The following is a 14,747-nucleotide window of genomic DNA, read 5'->3' on the forward strand; positions in this document are numbered from 1 at the left end:
AACAAACACAGGATACATATCCAATCCGACCAAATAGTCCGGGGGATTCACAGTCCCAGGACTCAAGTCCGATGGATTCTAATCCCCCATTTTCCAATCCGTCCAATCAAACACATCCTATATATATGCATGAGTATTTTGCCCTTTTTGTCTAAGCTTGTCCTTATGGACAAACTATTTCAATGCTTGATTTTTTGACCAAATAAAATTTAAATTTGGATTTTTGGGCCAAGCGTCCCCAAATATTTATGAATTTTTTTTTAAAAAAAATCAATAAATACATGAAAATATGAAATTGTGTTGAATTTTTATATTTTTTTATTTAACGAATTTTTATAAGACTTTTTGACAAAATTTATACTTTTAAATTTATTTAGATTAATAGAATCAAAAAAATAAAAATTTTGATTAAAGTATTTTAAAAATAAAAAAATAAGAATTAAAAACCAAATAGAGGCACATATTAATAAGATCCTTTTAACAATTTTTTTGCTCATTTTTTTCTTCTCATTTTTAGTTTTTTTTTTTAAAAAAAAAATTATAAAACCTTTCATTTTTATGTTGTACTAAATTAGGACTATTTAAAAAAATTATTAAATAAGGAATATGGAGGAAGGTCAAAAAGGGAAGAAAGTAATTAATAATAAGAAAAATCAAGACTATAGATTTTATCGAAAGATTAAAAATTTTGAAGTAGAGATTACACTTAAGAAGATGAAATCAAATAAGATTTTATGATCCGATAATATCTCTAGTGAAACTTAGAAATGTCTGAATAAAAAGAAAATTACTTAGTTGACTAGGATATTTAGTAAGATTTTATTAACTGAAAAAATGCTAGCTTCGTAGCTACATCCCTTAAGTTATCCACTTAATTATTCATTTCTCTCCATTTAAATTATTTAAATAAATAAAAAAAATACATACCTGCTCATTTTTATGGGTTTTTTTCTTCTTTCCTCTCCAAATCCCTCCATCCAAATGTAGCGTTAAAAGAAGATAATTTGAGGGCCAATCTATAAAAATAAAATTGATGCGTGCGTGTAATGAAAGTGTAGAAGAGAGTGATTGAACTCGATTGCGCGAGTCGATTGCTCAGATCGCTGCTTTGGAGCTACGTCCCTTCCTCTATTGCACTATCTTCATCTTCAGTCGTCCTATCCTTCTCGTGTGTGCTGCTGAATGAGGTTCGTCTCTTCCAAGTAGGGTTTGCCTTCTTTTTTTTTTTTGATTCTTCAATTCCCCACTAGCCTAATCGGTTCCATTGTTCATTGCTAATCGACTTATTCATCAGCCTGCGAAGCAATTTGGGGCTTTTCAATTGTGTATGTTGAAAATTGTCAGTTTTACATCAAGTTTCGATTTTCACGTTTAATTGCTATCAACCGTGACTGTCATATTTGTCAACCCTACAGATTTGGACAGAGGACCTGATTGTATAGTTGCACTAGCCCCTAGCCCCTCTCGCAGTATTGCCCAAGCATAAATCAGTTTACCCAAACTCAACCCAACCCACTAATGCTGTCTTTGGTCAAGGGATCTGACAGGAGTTTAGAAAGGAAAATAGAAAAGAGAGTAGAAAGGAAAATAGAAAAGAGAGGTGAAATGCGAATAAAATATATCTACATTTTACTAAGTTTTACACACTTTTTCCTTTTCAAATGCCTCCCCATATCCCCTAACCACAGACAGCGGAAGGAAATAAATAAATAATATGTGCAGTGCTGCGTAGCAAAGCTTTTTGTTTTGCACATCAGGTAGTCGCATTCTTGCCTGCCAATTTTTGAATCAGTGCTCTGAAAGATTGCACGCATATTCCTTGTTTTTCGTGGTTTAGAACATTAGGCATCTTCATGTTTGATTGAACCATCATTTGCCCTGTTTCAATTCTGCTCTTCACATCTACGTTTGGTGCTGTTTTACAAGTTTCATGAAATCTTTCTCATCACACCATCGTGTTACAGTGTTCATACTCAAGAGTCTAACTGCAATTTTTTGCGAGTCAATGAAATTTTTTATAGTGAACTTAGATGGTAATTATTAAGAAATTTGACAGTTTAATTGAGTCCTAAACTATAGCTTTACTAGCTTTGTGATTCATAATTAACTGACGGGAATTTAAGTAGTTCAACACAATATCAGGGCCACAACTAATTTCTACTCAATTCTTGCCTGTAATATTGTGCTATTGAGACCCAGATGAGATGGCCAGAACTAATTTCTACTCAATTGTTACCAGTAATTTTTATTATCTACCATGAGATCACCATAATTAATCTACGACCTTATCTATCATAGCACCATTAGTTGGGCTGGTTAGAAGAGTTGTTTTGGGAAGTAACTATTTTAGTTGCCTTTTTGACTTTTTACAAATAGACGTGCAGAAAAGTAGAGAGAATAGTTAACTTTTTTGTAGTGATTTTGGCTATTTTAGGGTGTTCCCAAAACAGCTCTAAAGGCTTCCTTTGGCATCCCACTTAAAGGCAACCTTTTTTACTTTTTTAGCACAGAAAGCTAAAAAAATCCTTTTCCAAACCCAAGTTCCCACCAAAAAGCCCAAGTTTCCAAGCAAAAAAACATTTAAGAAAAACCACTACAAAATTTCGCTTCCCAACAAAAAAACCATATGTGCCAAAAACATGACTTTATTTAAAATCAACTTGGCTTTAAGTTTTACAATTAGAGACACAAAAGCTCTCAAGCTCACAAAATACAATGTCAAAATATCATAAACTAACTACTAAAAGCCCTAACCACCTATTTATAGGCCAAAGGCCAACTAAACACACTAAACATGACAACCACACTAAGGGGTGGTTTGGAATTATCTAAATAAGTGTATTTTTTTACTTTTATGAAATATGGGTTGGGTATGGGTTGGGTTTGAAGTGATGTGGTGGAGAGATGATGTGACTTAAATAAGATGATGTGACTTAAATAAGATAGTAACTTTTTGACTTTTTAGCTTTTTTAAGTTATGACAAACAAAGCCTAACTCACACTACCTCTTTTTACATCAAATTCTCCCTCTAAAGTAAATAACTTGTTCTCAAGTTGGGGATATTAACCAAAACAAAAAAGACTCAACAATGACAAATGGAAGTACAATGGACAAGAAACTATGAATTAGACTACAGTGGTTGCAAGTCCTTATTTAGAAGCATCTTTACAAATACTCTTCCTTAAAAGTGAGTTTTCATTTATGCACATCTATCGAAGCCATGTTGAGGTGTGAATAATCCATGCAGCATGTGTCTTGTGAAGCAAGATGTCATCAAAATAGTTTTTCGTACTTGCTTCCAACACACACCAAGGCCCATTCTTCCTAGAAGTTTGGGTTGGCTCCACATAGCCATTTAACTCAAGTTGTTGCATGAGTGTTTCCCTTGCAAATTGGCTTAGGAAACAAAGTTGGCTTGAAGTCCACATCAACACAAAGTGGAACAACTTGCTTCGGAAGAAACACAAGAGGTATTGCTTGAGAGCAAGGTTTCAAAAAGCGGTGTTACGTAACGGTTGCGGTGGTAGGCATTACCCGTTACACCCGCTTTTGCAATATGACGGAAATGCACATGTGTAACAGCCGTAACGGCCTATTACACACCGTTACAATATTTTGAATAACTTCTTTTCCAAAAAAAAAAAAAAAAAACCTTACAAAAAAATGACGAATACTCAAGTGATCTAAGTTTAAACAAAAAGCCTTGTATGAATTTTTTTTCTTTATAATTTATTTTTTAATTTTTATTTCATTACATTAGCATGTAAAATAAAAAATATGTAAACAGTGATTGTATTTATTTTTATAATTATTTCATTTAATATTTAATGTAAATATTTTTTATCTTGTTACTATAATGTGTTGTCTAAAAAATGTCTTCAAAAAAAAATAGTTGCTCAAAAATAATTTTTGCTTATGGCACAATTTTTATTTTTATAATCATTTCATTTAGTACTTAATTGTAAATAATTTTATTTAGTTAGCTATAAAGTGTTGTTTAAAAAAATGATGTTTAAAAAAAAAATCATTAGCTCAAAAATAATTTTTATTTATGGTACAATTTTTATTTTATAATCATTTCATTTAATAATTGTAAATATTTTTTATTTAGTTATTTCTGGTATTGGTCAAAAATAATTTTGTAGACATTTAAAATCAGTAATTCTTACAATCATTAACTGTTGAAATAAAATGTAAAAGTTCCTTTTATAGTGGTTTAAAAATATGAAATATATTAGATCATACTTAAAAACTAACAAAAGTTGATCAAAATCAATTTTCAATCCTAATAAATGTGATTCTGGAAAAAAACAATATGCGTATCGGTAAGTTTTTTTCAAATTGTGGGAAAAATTAAAAAATTCACGGTTCTAGTTACCACAACCGTTATGCTACGGCCTTTACACCTCACAACCGCGCCACCGCAACTGTTACGGTGACCGCAACCATTTTTCGAAACCTTCATTTCTAACCCCTTTGGACCAACTATATGACTCACCTCCACAACTTCCATTAAAGTGGAAAGTTGACTTTCTGCCACATCTTACATGGGCAGCAATGTAAGCAACAAAACTTGCTTGATCTTCAATAGCACACCTTCACTCTCTACAAGAAGGTCATTCTCATCATCATAATGGTCAAAGATTGGAACTTCTTATTCACAAACATCACGTTTCTCTTCATATGCACAAGCATTAACTTTTTCATAATCCAACTCCTCACTTGTTGACACATCAAATGGGAAATCATCTTGATTATAATCTTGCTCCCCTCTTCGTCAAAGATAGGAACATCTTGATACCAACCTTGTGTTTGATCATAGTCTTCTTCCATATCTTCTTCAATAAAGACGGGTGCTTCCTCATCATCATATTTTGGTTCTACAACCTCTTCACTAAGGAGTACCTTATCATGACGTTCATTGTCAAAAGTCTCCTTCATTCCAACACTAGTTGAATAACCGACTTGGACATAGTCCTATTATGGTTGTCCAAAATCAATGATGGTCATAGTATGTTTGTCCAAAATCAATGATGCCTTTGTATTGATGTCCAAAACTTGAAACACTCTTTCTTTATTGCTTCTCAACCAATAAAGGTTGCATGTGATTGGATGGCAAAAATTGCTCATTAATCTTTTTTCTCATTTTCTTCCACTCTTTAATCTTTTATTTGCCTTTTCTTTGTTTACAAACTTGTAGTTGTTTCCCCCAATTGGAGCTACTACTTTTAGGGCGTGGAGAGACCAATTTCACCGTCTTTCCTTATGGCACATCATGATACTCCAAAAGGCACTCAATTGTGTGTGTGTGTGTGTTTTTTTTTTTTTTTTTTGATCAGCAACAAGGAAGAATTTTATTAAAAAGGGGGACTCTCAATTGTGTTTAACCATTCTTGAAACACATCTAGAATGTGGCTCGCATGAAATTTGAGAAATCCAAAATCCTTGACGTCATAATCCCGTGTAGACTCAAATTCATTGGAATATGTTCTACGCCAATGCGGATCATCAAGAGGATTATCAAATGCAATTTGATGATCCTTGGATTCATCACTACATTCGGTGAGAAGTTATAACCATTGCACTCTCCCGATCAAAGAAGAAACTTGTTTACTCAACTCTTCAACCTCATTCCTTTCATCTTGGTTTATCATTGGTTCTTCCAATTGATGATTCATGTCCACATCTTTACCCAAATGTGGAGCAAAAGCTTTTCCTCTCCCTCCTTGTTGATCTCTCCTTCGTTGAGTCATCAAATTAACTCTACAATAAACAAGAGTGCACTGTATTGCTTCAAGTCTTGATTAAACCAAAAAATTGTAACTCACTCGTTGAGTCAAAGAACTGTAAACTCATTCACTTAGTCAAATAAAGGCAAATACTCCAAATCAAAATTGATGTTCCAAAGAAAAACAAAGTTGACTCCTAGACAAATCGCTAATAAAAGTAATGAAGGGAGATCTCAACGCAATTACTTTGATGACAATCGAATCAGTGCAGTTCACAATCTTCGATCGAGTTCCACAGTAGTCCTTCGAAATCACAATGCAAACTAAAATCAGAGTCGACCTAGGGTTTCAAAGTCATTTCAGCTGGCTTTGAAATCAAGAGAATCTAGATCGAGAGTTTGAATCGTGATTCAAGAGTCAAGTTGTGAAAGTGGAACCTAGGTTATACAATTTTAGGTCAAATCTGCGATTGATTATATGGGAGGCCTAAGGCACCAAAGTCAATGCATGTCTTCAAGTTTGATTTGCTGTCGCAAGTGAGATCAAGCCACTATGGTGAGATCACAAGTCCAAACCAAACCTCTAGGTTGAACAATTTGCACAATCTGAGAAGATTTGGCTAAGATCCAACTTGTACATTGATAAGATTCACTTCAATTGTGTTGACTAGGCTTTGCAAGGCATCAAATTTCCACTAGAAACATATTCTGCTTGAATCGAAGTAGGTCGATAGAAATCTAGTTGCGTGTTACCGCTAAACTGTCAAGGAGCAATTTTGATTCTCTTCGAAGCAAATACGAGTATCTTTCTCAATCAGCTTGAATTTGAGTTAGATAGATTCTTGAATCATGAAATTGTTGAAGCAACAAATTAGGCAGAAATGACCTAACCTTTGTTCTGATACCAAAATGATGGACCAAATTTGGGAAGAGATTCCATTAGAGAGAAAAATCTCAATTGGAGATACAAGAGCTCTCAAGCTCACAAATACGATGTCAAAATCTCATAAACTGACTACTGAAGGCCCTAACCACCTATTATAGGCCAAAGGCGAACTGAACACACTAAACATAACAATCTCACTAACTCACACGAACTCTTATTACATCAGTTTCCCTTGTTAATGCAACTATCACAACATTGGCCATCTCTGGGGCTATAGTGCAACTATCACCACTAATGCTCCAATGGTTGTTATTGTCAAGGTTGCATTTAGTTGATGTGAGGGAAAAGAAAAAGAAAACAAACCTAGCTTTCTTTGAAGTATGTTCATTCAGTTGTTGCAAGAAATGTGGGTTCCATTGACCCCTTTATTGTAAAAATACAGTGCCTAAATGTTATTGTAGGTGATGTTTTAACTTCCAAGTTTGTGTTAACTTTAGTTAACTCAAACTTGAATCCAAATTGGAATAGAAAATGATCAGTCAAGGCAAACATTGGTAAACTTGTTGGGACCTGGAGAGATTCTGCTGATTAGGAAACTCAAAAGGTACCTGGGCCATAAAGCATGGTACTTACATGAATAATACCATGTTTTCAATCATATGTGGACATGATTTTCCAAGTGTAGATTGTGTACTTTTCATCATTAAAATTATTAATCCCTCTCTCTTTATTTTTTTTTTTGTGAACTTGCCAAAACCTGACCACTTTCATCTTGTGGACTGGCATTGATTTGCTTCCATGGTTTATCATATTTGTATGACTTTTTTGGGAAAACTTGCCCAATACATTCTTCTTGTTGTGGTGATCTTCGTATGTTAGCATTTAATGTTCGAAATCCCTTTACTTGTACGGAAAATTTTAATTGCTCTGTTTGTTTCAACACTTTCTAGAAATGGTTTCCCTTGGACTAAGAACTGGAGGATACAAGCAAGTCGTTATTTCTAATTATGCCATTCAAACCAGACCAACAAGTTATTTTCAGATTGAATAAATACTTGTACGGTAAATTTTGGTATAATCTTAAAAAGCAAGCAACAGTCCCAAGGCAATAAAATATGAAAAATATATATTTTGCATGCTATGTGGTTGAACAACATGATTTGCAAATAAAAATGTTAATGCTATAATAAGTTCATATATTGGTGGAAGTACATTTGAAAGCATTGAGTGCCATCGTTGCAGGTGGAGGATAATAGCATCTTCAGGATTGTTATTTAGGTTTAGAGACATCGGACCAAAGATCTTCATTTGTTGTACTATGATACTTCACATTATTCTTGGTTTATTTATTTATTATGTTTTCCAGATTTTATGCCTTTGTAAATTATGTATGTTATTTTGTGCTCCCACTTTTTTACCAAAGAATTGTTGTGTTCCCATTAATATATCTTTGTTTAGTGATATTACAATTTTGTGATTTGAATTTGCCTTAATTTTTGACCCACAAGACAATGCCTTTTCCTCATGACTTGTATTTCTTGAGTTTGGAAAATAATTTCGTAGTTGACTGGAATTTCTTACATTCTTTTGGTACAGAGCATGTGATTATTGTTTATATGATATATGGACAAGTTCATTACTCATAACAGTGTTTAATAGATGAAGATTCATCTTTGCGAGTGTAAAATTATGAGTTCTGCTGTTCTTGGTATTTAGGAGCCTACAGAATAAAGATGAATGTGCAGGTACATATGTCAGGACAAATCTCAGGACAGGTACCTAATCAAGCAGGCACTCAGTTGCCTGGATTACCTCCCCAGAATGGAAGTTCTCTCTCTAACCATATACAAAATTTAGCTGGTCAGTGTAATACACTGAATATGGAGCCTGAGCTAGCGAAAGCTCGCAGATTTATGCAAGAGAAAATGTAAGAAATTTCTTAGTTATTTGCTATATTCATTATGGGTTTGTTGGGGTGAGCATGCTTTTGTTGGAGGAGAGATGCAATGGGTCAAAAAATGATTAATGGCAGCATTTTTTTGTACGAAATAAGGTTACATTAGAAAAGTCATAACAAGAAATCAGGTATCAACGTAGGCAACATTAATATGACCACATTCGCATGACATGACACTATCAGTCTTCAAGTGCTATTCAATACCAACTGATTGCTATGTTGCTCAATCATTTTTTCTAAACGAAAATTAATAAATAAGAAAAAGAGCCACTCGTTACTCCTTTTCTTTTCTAGAGGGGAAAAAAGAGATGCTTCTTTCATATGTTGTGTATGTCATCACCCTGTGGGTCAACCAAGTTATACTATCATTTAGCTTTAACATGGTGTGGCATGTGGGTTGTTATCTGATTTGTGTTGTTTAACCATTGAACGCAAAGTCTAAGGATGAAAGCTTGTTCTCAGAAAGATGGAGTATTATTTGTGTGATATTCAAATTAATTGCTAGCTGTATGTATGTTGTTTTTAGAGAGTGATGACCAATAAACACTATGGTGTAAAACTGCATTACACCCTAACCAAAGGGCTGAATGTAATTTGCCCCAACTTGTGTTTCAGTTTAGCAATCTCCATCTTAAAATTGTCCACATGGGACCTCTTTATGGAGATTTCATCATTTAAGTTATGTCAAATGTGCTCAACAATGTTAATTTATAAGGAATCACATGCTAGAAATACATGTTTGCTAGTATATGAAGTTATGCACTGTAGATTTTATTTTTGGGAAGGCAAGTTACGTGGTTAAAAATTGCTTGTTACAGCATTGGATGATTTGCAAGAAAACTTTACTAGTTTTGTAACATTGCGGCTCGTCTTTTTCTATCTTTATATCACATAATTTCTGCATGGAATTTGAGCCTAATGGGTCCTCAATAGACAACCCTTCCTCCCATCTTTTCTGGGCAGTTGCACAAACTAATTACTGCTAGACTTGAACCTGCATTCTCATGCTTGGTAGTCCGAGCTTTTACAATTCCACCCAACAATGGGCCCTGCTTAAGTAGACACTCCTGCCAAGTTATGGTTTCTGTTCCTGTGTCTCTTTATTTATTTATTATTCCTGTTGCTGATATTTAATTATGTATTTGAGATGGATGACTCCATACTGTTTGTGTGATACATGTCTATAAGATTTTTCATATAGCATTGAATACTGATCAAACTTTGTATCTCCTTTCCTCCAGCTATGATTTTCTTATGCAGCGGCAGCAGCAAACTAATGATATACCACCAAAGCGGGTTCTGGAAATTGTAAGACGCTTAGACGAGGGTCTATTCAGAAATGCTGCCACTAAGGTTTTTTGTAGTTGTCCTATGTTTTGATCTTTATGCAAATTGTTCCCTTGTTTCAATTGAGTAATAGCATAGAATGACTGTTACCGTCTTCTTTTTTGTGTTAATGCCAAAAGGATCTTTTGCATTATTGAACAAAAAAAAAAAAAAAAAAAATTAACTACCAATTAGTTTGCTATATTATTATGTCGACCCTAGTGTGTTTTATTTATAATATGGGCTTTCTTGTATCGCTAGGAGGAGTATGTGAACCTGGAGACTTTGGAGAATCGTTTACGTGTTGTGATTGAGAGTTTACCAATGAGTACTCACAACCAAAAATATCCGCACCTTGTTAATGCTCCCTCTCCTATTGAGCCTGAGCTAGCGAAAGCTCGCAGATTTATGCTAGAGAAAATGTAAGAAATTTCTTAGTTATTTGCTATATTCATTATGGGTTTGTTGGGGTGAGCATGCTTTTGTTGGAGGAGAGATGCAATGGGTCAAAAAATGATTTATGGCAGCATTTTTTTTGTACGAAATAAGGTTACATTAGAAAAGTCATAACAAGAAATCAGGTATCAACGTAGGCAACTTTAATATGACCACATTCGCATGACATGACACTATCAGTCTTTAAGTGCTATTCAATACCAACTGATTGCTATGTTGCTCAATCATTTTTTCTAAACGAAAATTAATAAATAAGAAAAAGAGCCACTCGTTACTCCTTTTCTTTTCTAGAGGGGAAAAAAGAGATGCTTCTTTCATACGTTGTGTATGTCATCACCCTGTGGGTCAACCAAGTTATACTATCATTTAGCTTTAACATGGTGTGGCATGTGGGTTGTTATCTGATTTGTGTTGTTTAACCGTTGAACGCAAAATCTAAGGATGAAAGCTTGTTCTCAGAAAGATGGAGTATTATTTGTGTGACATTCAAATTAATTGCTAGCTGTATGTATGTTGTTTTTAGAGAGTGATGACCAATAAACACTATGGTGTAAAAGAGCATTACACCCTAACCAAAGGGCTGAATGTAATTTGCCCCAACTTGTGTTTCAGTTTAGCAATTGCCATCTTAAAATGGTCCACATGGGACCTCTTTATGGAGATTTCATCATTTAAGTTATGTCAAATGTGCTCAACAATGTTAATTTATAAGGAATCACATGCTAGAAATACATGTTTGCTAGTATATGAAGTTATGCACTGTAGATTTTATTTTTGGGAAGGCAAGTTACGTGGTTAAAAATTGCTTGTTACAGCATTGGATGATTTGCAAGAAAACTTTACTGGTTTTGTAACATTGCGGCTCGTCTTTTTCTATCTTTATATCACATAATTTCTGCATGGAATTTGAGCCTAATGGGTCCTCAATAGACAACCCTTCCTCCCATCTTGTCCCCTCAGAAAAGATGCTGGGAGGAGTGCACTGGGTGGTTGCACAAACTAATTACTGCTAGACTTGAACCTGCATTCTCATGCTTGGTAGTCCGAGCTTTTACAAATTGCACCCAACAATGGGCCCTGCTTAAGTAGACACTCCTGCCAAGTTATGGTTTCTGTTCCTGTGTCTCTTTATTTATTTATTATTCCTGTTGCTGATATTTAATTATGTATTGGAGATGGATGACTCCATACTGTTTGTGTGATACATGTCTATAAGATTTTTCATATAGCATTGAATACTGATCAAACTTTGTATCTCCTTTCCTCCAGCTATGATTTTCTTATGCAGCAGCAGCAGCGAACTAATGATATACCACCAAAGCGGGTTCTGGAAATTGTAAGACGCCTAGACGAGGGTCTATTCAGAAATGCTGCCACTAAGGTTTTTTATAGTTGTGCTATGTTTTCATCTTTATGCAAATTGTTCCCTTGTTTTCAATTGAGTAATAGCATAGAATGACTGTTACCACCTTCTTTTTTGTGTTAATACCAAAAGGATCTTTTGCATTATTGAACAACTTAAAAAATAAATAAATAAAATTTAACTACCAATTAGTTTGCTATATTATGTCGACCCTAGTGTGTTTTATTTATAATATGGGCTTTCTTGTATCGCTAGGAGGAGTATTTGAACCTGGAGACTTTGGAGAATCGTTTACATGTTTTGATTAAGCGTTTACCAATGAGTACTCACAACCAACAATATCCGCGCCTTGTTAATGCTCCTTCTCCTATTGGTACAATGATACCAACCCCAGATAGTGCGAATTCAAGCGTGATGGTTGCATCGGCTGTAGATACTTCCATGATTGCTACTGGTGGTGGTAATAGCATGCCATCTGTGGCTGTCAATACTGGAAGCTTACTACCTCCTGCTAATGGGTCGTCTGTTGGGATACATGGTGGTTCTTTCAATTCTCAAGTACCAGCGAACTTTTTGCATGAGCAGAATATTCAAGAGGAATTCCATCAGAGAATAGCTGTGCAAGATGAAGCTCACCTGAGCAGAATATTCAAGAGGCATTCCATCAGAGAATAACTGTGCGAGATGAAGCTCAGCGCAATAATTTATCTTTGGATATTTGTGAAGATTATTATTGACGAAATATGTATTGAGACTATAGTTGAAATTATGTTATGAAATGGATATTGAATTCGGTAATGGGAGTGTTGTTTGATGTAAATGAGTAGCATGAGAGTACAAAGGATTAATTGTGGATTGATTTTATAAATAAACAACATGATGAAATCATTTGGATTATAAAAGATGAGTCATAGAGTTGTTGAAATGGTTAATGTGTATGATATTGGAAATGTGGTTCAGGTTTGAAAATCTTTTTGAATTGAAAATGATGAGTTACAAACAAGGTTTTGAAAAGTGATTGTGGTCGTTGTAACGATTGTAGTGACGCGGTAACAGTGCGGGATATAAAGGACTTAGTATAACGGTTGCAGTAATCGAAGCCGTGATTTTTTTTGTTTTTCGCCCAATTTCAAGAAAACTTACCGTTATGCATGTATATATATTTTTTCAAGAATCACATTTATTAGGATTTAAAATAAATTTTGATCAATTTTTTTCAAAATCACATTTATTAGGGTTTAAAATAAATTTTGATCAATTTTTGTTAAGTATGATTTAATATATTTCATATTTTCAAATCACTATAAAAGGGGTTTTTAACATTTTATTTTAATAGTTAATAATTTTAAGAATAATTAATTTTAAATGTTTACAAATTATTTTTTACCAATACCTAATAAAAAATATTTACAATTATTAAATGAAATGATTATAAAATAAAAATTATGCCATAAATTAAAAAAAAAATTATAAAGAAAAACAAATTCATATAAGATTTTTTCTTTAGGTTTAAATCACTTGAGTATTTGTTCTTTTTTTGTAAACTTTTGTTTTTATTTTTTGGAAAAAAAAACAATTCACAATATTGTAAAAGGGTGTAACAATGTCTTAATGAACCGTTATGGTACCGCAACGGCTGTTACGTAATATCGAAACGGCTATTATACATGTGAATTTCCGTCGCACTGCTATACACTACAATATTTTCTTAGTTTAGTGACATTTGAAAGTGCCACAAAACTATTCTTCTAATGACATTTTTTGGTCTTGTGGCATTTTGAACAAGTGCCACTTCTATCGGTGCCACAATAGATACGAATGTCACGGTAGATACTTGCAAGTGCCACTGCACCATCATGGCTGAAAACTTTCAATGACATTTTAATGTCATGATAGATATTATTTGTGACACTATCAAGCGCCATTAAAAAAAGAGTTAGTGACACTTATAAGTGTCATCACACCATCAAGACTAAAACATTTCAGTGACACTTTAATGTCATGGTAGGCACTATTCGTGACGCTATCAAGTGCTATTCATGACGATAATTCGTTGTAGAACAATTTGATCCGCTCTTGCGGAGACTCGAACCGCCAACCTTCCGTACCATAAACCTTATACACCACATTCTTCCCACTACACCTCTATAGCACCACATGATTATATATGCAACATATATTATTTATATAGTACATACATCCATATTAATATAAAAGTATATGTATAAATATAATTATTTTATTGAACATAATTTATGTAAAATAAACTATTTACTACCAAAATAAAAAAAAGACCACTTTTGGCGACTAAAAATATTTTTTAGTCGTCAATTCTATACTTTTGGCTACTAATTGTTTTTTAGTTGTTAAAAAACTTAACTTTTGTCGACCAAAATCGGATTTGATCGCCGAATATGCACTTTCAGCTATCAAAATTTTGGTCACCAAAAAATTTTATTCCCGCCTTAGGATTTTAATTCTCCCGCGCTAAAAATGACCACTTTTGGTGACTAAACTTATTTTTTAGTCGCCAATTGTAGACTTTTAGCTACTAAATTTTTTTTTGGCACCAAAAATCTTTACTTTTGGCTACTAAAATTTTTTTAGTCGGTAAAACCCATATAATCAGTGACCAAACTTATTTTTAGTCGCCAATTGTAGACTTTTGGCTACTAAATTTTTTTAGTCGCCAAAAAGCTTTACTTTGGGCTACTAAAATTTTTTTAGTCACTAAAACCCATATAATCAGCGACCAAACTTAGTTTTAGTCGCCAATTGTAGACTTTTACGAAAATTGTTTAGTCGCCAAAAAGCTTTAGTTTTAGCAACTAATGTTGTTTTGGTCGCTGAAAGCTATACTTTCAGCGACCAAATTTTTTTGGTCAGAAAATTTAGTCGTCGAATATCCTTTTTCCTGTAGTGTATATTGTGTTTAATTCATTTATTTTTAATCATTTACTGCATTTTAAAAATTTAGAAATATATTGGTATTTTTTATTTTTTCAAAAATGTCATTATAAGCTTGGAAAG

General features: G+C 33.6%; 1 protein-coding gene across 1 annotated transcript; it reads left to right on the forward strand.

Moving 5' to 3' along the window:
* Positions 1–1,061: 1,061 nt before the first annotated feature.
* Positions 1,062–12,619, forward strand: LOC114275479 (p300/CBP acetyltransferase-related protein-like protein). Its single transcript, XM_082891787.1, has 6 exons — positions 1,062–1,202; positions 8,361–8,542; positions 9,814–9,925; positions 10,160–10,320; positions 11,624–11,735; positions 11,973–12,619. The coding sequence occupies exons 2-6, from the start codon at positions 8,367–8,369 to the stop codon at positions 12,390–12,392; spliced, it is 981 nt and encodes a 326-aa protein (XP_082747913.1). The 5' UTR covers positions 1,062–1,202; positions 8,361–8,366; the 3' UTR covers positions 12,393–12,619.
* Positions 12,620–14,747: the final 2,128 nt, after the last annotated feature.

This window comes from Camellia sinensis, chromosome 10 (genome assembly GCF_055761805.1).
Source record: "Camellia sinensis isolate YWXY chromosome 10, ASM5576180v1, whole genome shotgun sequence".
Taxonomy (NCBI): domain Eukaryota; kingdom Viridiplantae; phylum Streptophyta; class Magnoliopsida; order Ericales; family Theaceae; genus Camellia; species Camellia sinensis.

What these genes read in the sequence shown, in the direction of transcription:
- LOC114275479 (XM_082891787.1), top strand. Translation starts at nt 8,367, where the DNA reads ATGTCAGGACAAATCTCAGGACAGGTACCTAATCAAGCAGGCACTCAG. An exon ending in AGATTTATGCAAGAGAAAAT is followed by an intron (nt 8,543 to 9,813) that starts GTAAGAAATTTC and finishes CCTTTCCTCCAG; the next exon opens with CTATGATTTTCTTATGCAGC. An exon ending in TCAGAAATGCTGCCACTAAG is followed by an intron (nt 9,926 to 10,159) that starts GTTTTTTGTAGT and finishes TTGTATCGCTAG; the next exon opens with GAGGAGTATGTGAACCTGGA.